Below are 6,307 nucleotides of genomic sequence, written 5' to 3'. Positions count from 1 at the left end.
CCATGCACATGCATACAAACATGCACACACACATATGCACATGTACACACATACCCTACTAAATTATTCTTAATCATTTATAAGGATCTGAAGATGTCAGGCTAGAGAAAAGAAAACTCACGGAGGGAGAATAGGGGTGGGACATGATAGCCTCCTTCAAATATTTGAGATTGTCATAAGGAAGAAGGCTTAGGCTTGTCGTACTTGTCCCAGGAGGGTACAACTTTCAGAGGAACAGGTAAAATATATGGGAAGAGAAGACTTTGAAAGCTGTCTGGAGTTAGGATGGACTGCCACCTTGGGAGTTAGTGGTTTTGTCATTGTTGGAGACTTCAGGCAGAGACTTGAGGATCATTTCTCTAGATTGTTCACGAGTGGCTTTCCTCACTCTGCATAATGTTTGGCCTAGATGACCTCTGAGGCTTCTTCTCATTCCAGGATTCTGGGATCCCATGGTTTGCAGAAAAGTTGATTACTTAACCATGCTCAACAATGATGCTCTCTCTGTGTAAAGTCTGACCTCACTCTCCTCAACGTAGCTGTAATCCTGATCACTTATGGGTAGAGATGCCCAGAGATCATTTTATCTTTATTCACCACCTTAGAATCAAAAAATATAGTCACAGATTATTTGAAAGATGCTGGGAGAGTGGACCTGATACTGGACTTGGGGCCAGGAAACATTGGTCTGTTTCTCCCTTAGACACTTACTAACTATATGACCCTGGGCACATCACCTAACCCCTCTAACCTCAATTTCCTCATATGTAAAATGGCATAATAACATTTGCCTTTTGGGAACACTGGGATGCTCATGTAGAAAAATCCTTGCCTTTACAGTCAAAGAATCTGGGACCAAATTTTGCTTTTGCCACTATGTCTTTTGCCTTGGCAAGACCTTTAACCTTTTCCAGTTTCAGTTTCTTGCTCTGTCAAATTAGGGGTTAGATTATAAGGTCCCCTCTGACTCCAGATGAAATGAGAAAACGTACTTAAAGTGTTTTGCAAACCATCAATTGCTATACGTGAACTAGTTATTACTGGGTTTCCCACTGGGCTACCCCGAAAACCTACAAACCTGGCATCTCATGTGGTCTGAAGCCTCTTTCATCTCCCTTGATTCCCTCTTCCAAACTGCAGCTTGGCAAGACAAAGGACATTGGAGGATGAGGAGGAGCAAGAGCGAGAACGACGCCGGCGGCACCGAAATCTGAGTTCAACCACAGATGATGAAGCCCCGAAGGTTGCCCACAATGGAGATCAGCCGTCAGTGGAGAGGTATGTGTCTGTGCTCATGTGGATAGAGATGGAGGAGGAGAGGAGGAGAGCAGGGAGTCAGCTTCCTTCTGAATCGCAGTGGAAAGGTGACTGCTTCTGGAGTCTGAAGATGGGTCTAAATCCCTCTCTGGCATTTAGTGCCTTTGACTGTGTGATCTAAAGCAACTGACCGCTCTGCTCCTCAATTTCTTCATCCTAAAAGAAGAGGTTTGGACTAGATGCCCTCTGAGGTCTTTTCCAACCCTAGCTCTTTGAGGTTAAGAATCTATGACCCAGCTAAGGGAGGAGAGAGGGAAGCAAGGAGGTGAGACTGATGTGATGAAAATGTGCCCCAAGGCTCTCCACAGAACCCCTCCTCATCTTATCCCAAACTGCTTCCTTTTCCATAATTGAAAATTAAGAGTAAAGTCAAAAATATCTCAGCTAGGTGGCACAGTGGTTGGAGTATCAGGCCTGGAGTCATGAAGACCCATCATCCTGAGTTCAAATCCAGCCTCAGACACTTACTATCTTTGTGACCCTGGGTGAGTCACTTAACCCTGTTTGCCTCAGTTTCCCAGAGAAGGAAATGGCAAACCACTCAAGTATCTTTGCCAAGAAAAGCCCAAATGGGGTCAAAGAGTAGGACACAACTGAAAATGACCCAATTACAAAAATCTCAGTGTAGTGAAAAGAGTACAGGGATAAGGATCAGGAGCCCTGCATTCTGGGCCTGGCTATGTCACTGATTGACTTCGGACAAGTCACTTTAACCAGTCTCTCCTTAGTTTTACAATTTCATCTAGAAAAACAGGAATTGGGTGCTCTTTGAGGCTGCTCCCAGTGGTAAGTCTACAGTTGTCAGTTTCCCATGGGATCACATAACTTCCATCCCACATAAGTCTCATCCCAAACCACTTTATTAAATTCAAGAATTTATTGAGTGCCTGCTATGTACCAAGCACTGTACAAGGCTCTTGGGATACGAAGAGGGGAAAAAACTGTTCTACCCTCAAGGAGCTTCTTTTCTACTAGGGAGAAACATGTGTGCAGATAAGAATATACAAAATATATACCAAGTAAATACAAAGTAATTCAGGGTTGTTGTAGTAAAAAGAAAACTAACAATCAGGATGAGTAGGGAAGGCTGCCTGTAAGAGTGAACACCCAAATTGTGCTTTGAATACAGCAAAGGGTAAAGCTTAGTAGATAAGTATAGGGTGAGATTTCCAGGCATAGGGAACAAAGGCACATAAACGAGATAGAAGTCCATATATAGGGAACAAGAAGTAGACCCAGTTGTCTGTAGTATCCCCTCTTCCTCTCTTACAGGCTCCCAAACCCGGAGGAAGCTGAGGCTCCCAAGCGTCATTCCTCCATCAAAGAGGAAGAGGATGAGAATTTCCAGGCAGTTCTAAGAACAAGGCAGGAACGGCGGCTTCGGCGGCAAGCCCTGGAGGCTTCCCAGTCCACCATCCAGGAGCAGCCAGAGGTAGAGAAGAAAAAAGATAGCGAGGGTGCAGGGTCAGGCACCCAGGAGCCTCCAGTGCCCCAGAAGGATGTGGTTCCTCCAACCAGACGAAGATTGAGCCAGAAGCAGAGGGAACTTTGGGCCAGAGATGAGGAGAGTTCAGAAGGAGGAGAGACAAAGGATGTGAAGACACCGGACCAAAGGACAGTGTCGACGCCAGAGAGGACACCAGCCCAGGACCAGACAGCTACAGAAAGAAGAAGAGGTTCAGAGAAGACACCAGGCCAGGACCAGACAACTCCAGAGAAAAAATTAACTTCAGAGAAGATATCTGCTTCTGAGAAATCATCATTCTCAGAAAAGCCATTGGTCCCTGAGGAAGTATTGGCCCCAAAGAAGGTATTAGCTGGGGAGAAGATATTGACTTCAGTGAAGACATCAGACCCAGAGAAGGTATTAGTTTCAGAAAAAGGGTCAGTCTCTGAGGAATCCTTAACTCCAAAAAAGTTATCCACTCGGGAAAGGGCATTGGCTTTTGAGAAGACATCAGCTCAGGAGAAAACACTGACCCCAGAGAAGGGGACAGTTCGGGAAAAAGTAATGGCCTCAAGGAAGCTGGACCTGGAGCAGCCCCCAGTTCAAGCTCAAGAGCAAAAGGACTCTAAGAGAGATGTACCAGAAAAGAAGGAGCAGAAAATAAGGGAGGCTTCAGAGAAGTCCCCCTCTTCAGAGGAACCTAGAGAGGAGAGGAAGTCAGAACCTCAGGCAGTGACTTCTCGCTTCCAGCCCTTCACCCTGCAGGTGGGTAATACCTCTGTCCTTACTTCCATTCATCATCCTCCACCTTCACCTCATAACTTCCTGTCCTGCCCTGACTTCAACCAGTATTACTATACTTTGCACACAGTAAGCGCTAAATAAGTGCTAAATTCATTCATTCACTCACTCATTCATTCATTCACTCACTCATTCATTCATTCACTCATTCATTCATTCACTCACTCACTCATTCATTCGTTCATTAATCCTCCCTCAGAGGCCTTTGGAATCCTTGAAAGGGTTTTCAGACATCACTGATTGGGTCTGGTCTTAGAGAACTCTCTCCCCTCCATGTTTCTTAGAGAAGAGGTACCAAATGCACTGAGTTCAGCCGCTGGACTAGATTAAAATGTAAATTGGGAAATATTAAACAAAATACATAAAAATACAGTAAAACATAGATTACACTACATTTTAAACTAAGCCAATATGAGGATTGAAGAGACTCTTATGGACTGAGAGTGTCTCAATGTGGAAGGGACACAGAACAATTCAGAGGGGGCCTGGCTGCAGAGTGGGCCTACCCCAGAGTCTGCTACTCCCCTCTCCTTGAGGCTTTCTACATCGACTCCATCTGGAACATCCAACAGTTACCCTGATGCCAGAAGCACTTGTGACCTAGGAGCACCTTCACCTAAAGGTCTTCCTAATGACCTGATAATATTGTAATTTCCCCATGCCCTGGAGGCTGGTCATCCCACAGTGGCTCACTGCCCCTTTTGGAGGAGTATTGGCCTGGGGATGAGAGTGGGAGCACCCTGGACCACAGCTCTCCCACCTCCACTACATCATTCTCCCTAAACTTCTCCCTTTTATCATCACTAGGAAATCAATGGGGAGTAATCTCTAAGTTCCCTTTCATCTTCAAACTCCACAATTTCTTATTTTCCTCACCAGATCAGGGATTCAGCTAAATCTAGGGTCCCTGTAGGGACCCAATCTTGCACACACATAAGGCTTCAAAGATCTGGGACAGGGGTCCAGTAGGGCCCTAGGATCAGACAAACCTTCTGTTCTCTCTTCCAGGTGCGGATCCCAAGCAAAGAGACAGAAACAGAACTGACCTCTCCAAGCCAGGCCACCTACAGCAGTTCCCTCAAACGCTCCAGCCCCAGGACCATCTCCTTTCGGGTGAGAGTCGGGGAGAGAGGAAAGTCTCTATACCAGAGAGTTACAGACCACTTGTCTCCACGTGCATGGTGGATGAAGCTGGGTCAAATGGGTACTTTTAATAGCACAATAGAGTTAGGTTAAGGTCAAAGAAAACCTTCCTGTTGGGAGAGAGTTGGGAACAAAGTTGGGCAACTGTAGGAAGGGCTAGAATCCCTTTAAAAATAAGATAAATAGGGGCAACTAGGTGGCACAGCGAGTAGAGCACTGGCCCTGGAATCAGGAGGACCTGAGTTCAAATCCAGCCTCAAACATTTGACATGCTTACTAGCTGTGTGACCTTGGGCAAGTCACTTAACTCCAATTGCCCTGCCTTCCCCCCTCCAAAAAAAAAACCAAAAAGAAAAGAAAAGAAAAGAAAAAAACTAAGGTAAATAGAAATGAGCAATGAGTTGCTCCCAGAGGTCCTAAATGGCCAAATTGGCACTTGAGTGATAAGTACAGGGTTTTCTAACACAGGCAGCCACACCTGATGAGGAAGGGCAGAGTTGCTAAGCAGATCCCATTTGGGGGTGGCTGATGTGGGTCTGGCTGACTTTATCCTTTATCACATAACCCCCCCCCCCCATCTCTCTCTCCCTCCATCTCTCAACTCCTCACCTCAAAGATCTTCCGTCTGGAAATCACTCTGGGTTTCAGTTTGCTCATCTATAAAATGAGGGGGTTGAGATAAGTGGCCTCTAAACCTATAGTCATGTGAAGACTTGCCTGGTGGAATGGGCAGATGAGAACAATTTGTTACAACAACCATGAAGGCGGCTGAAGCAGGCTTGCCAGGCACTGAAGACACCAAGGTTATCCACTGCCTCCTGGGACCATCTTCACTTTTGTCCTGCCACTGGACTGTGATAACTCTGGAAGAGAGAGTGAGGCTGACAACTTTGTGCAACTCTGCTTCACTTCAGTCCAATTCACACACAAGTCAAGACGTCAGCCTGTGATGTCATGGGTCCTCTTAGAAAATAAAGGACAAACAAGTCCCATATCCCTACCCCAAATTCCCACCATATGCAATGTGACTGTCACCCACACCAGGCCACCTCTGACACTCACTTGCATATATGAGCCTCAGTAAGTCACTGGACTTCTCAGAGCTTCAGTTCTCTCTTCTGTGAAATGAGAGTTGGATTGGATGCCCTTTAAAGTCCTATCAACTCTAAATCTATGATCCTATGATTCTAGGAATCATAATTCCCTGAGGCTAAGCCTTACCACACAATTCCTACCCTCACTACATAACAGAACTCCCAACCTGGACCATACAGCCATATAATTCCTAAGCCATGACTCCCTCTCCCTCATACTATATAAACCTCATCATATAACCCATGCCTATTACCACATATTTCCCAACTTGTACCTTATGAGAAAGTGTATGGTAGTACAAAGACTGTCAGACATAGAATGAAGGGAGACCCAGGTTCAAATCCCACCCACTGTTTGTGTGACGGTGACAACGTCACTTAACCTCTCTAAGACTCAGTTTCATATCTGTAAAGTTGTACCTATGGTACCTCACTGGTTTATCGAGGGACTGAGATTATGCACGGTGCTTCACAAACTTTAGGGTAGTATATGAATGTCAAGTAT

The 6,307-nt window shown here is 45.6% G+C and overlaps 1 protein-coding gene across 1 annotated transcript in view; it reads left to right on the top strand.

The window, feature by feature from the left end:
* The window catches only part of LAD1 (ladinin 1), a 33,904-nt gene that overhangs the window by 16,777 nt on the left and 10,820 nt on the right, over nucleotides 1–6,307 (top strand). Inside the window, exons 2-4 of the mRNA XM_036756807.1 lie at nucleotides 1,141–1,278; nucleotides 2,590–3,529; nucleotides 4,574–4,678. Coding sequence (XP_036612702.1) covers nucleotides 1,141–1,278; nucleotides 2,590–3,529; nucleotides 4,574–4,678 — 1,183 coding nt within the window. The remainder of the gene's footprint in view (nucleotides 1–1,140; nucleotides 1,279–2,589; nucleotides 3,530–4,573; nucleotides 4,679–6,307) is intronic.

This window comes from Trichosurus vulpecula, chromosome 4 (genome assembly GCF_011100635.1).
Source record: "Trichosurus vulpecula isolate mTriVul1 chromosome 4, mTriVul1.pri, whole genome shotgun sequence".
In the NCBI taxonomy this organism is placed as follows: domain Eukaryota; kingdom Metazoa; phylum Chordata; class Mammalia; order Diprotodontia; family Phalangeridae; genus Trichosurus; species Trichosurus vulpecula.
The sequence above is the reverse complement of the archived record's forward strand: the minus strand, read 5'-3'. Positions and strand labels throughout refer to the sequence as shown.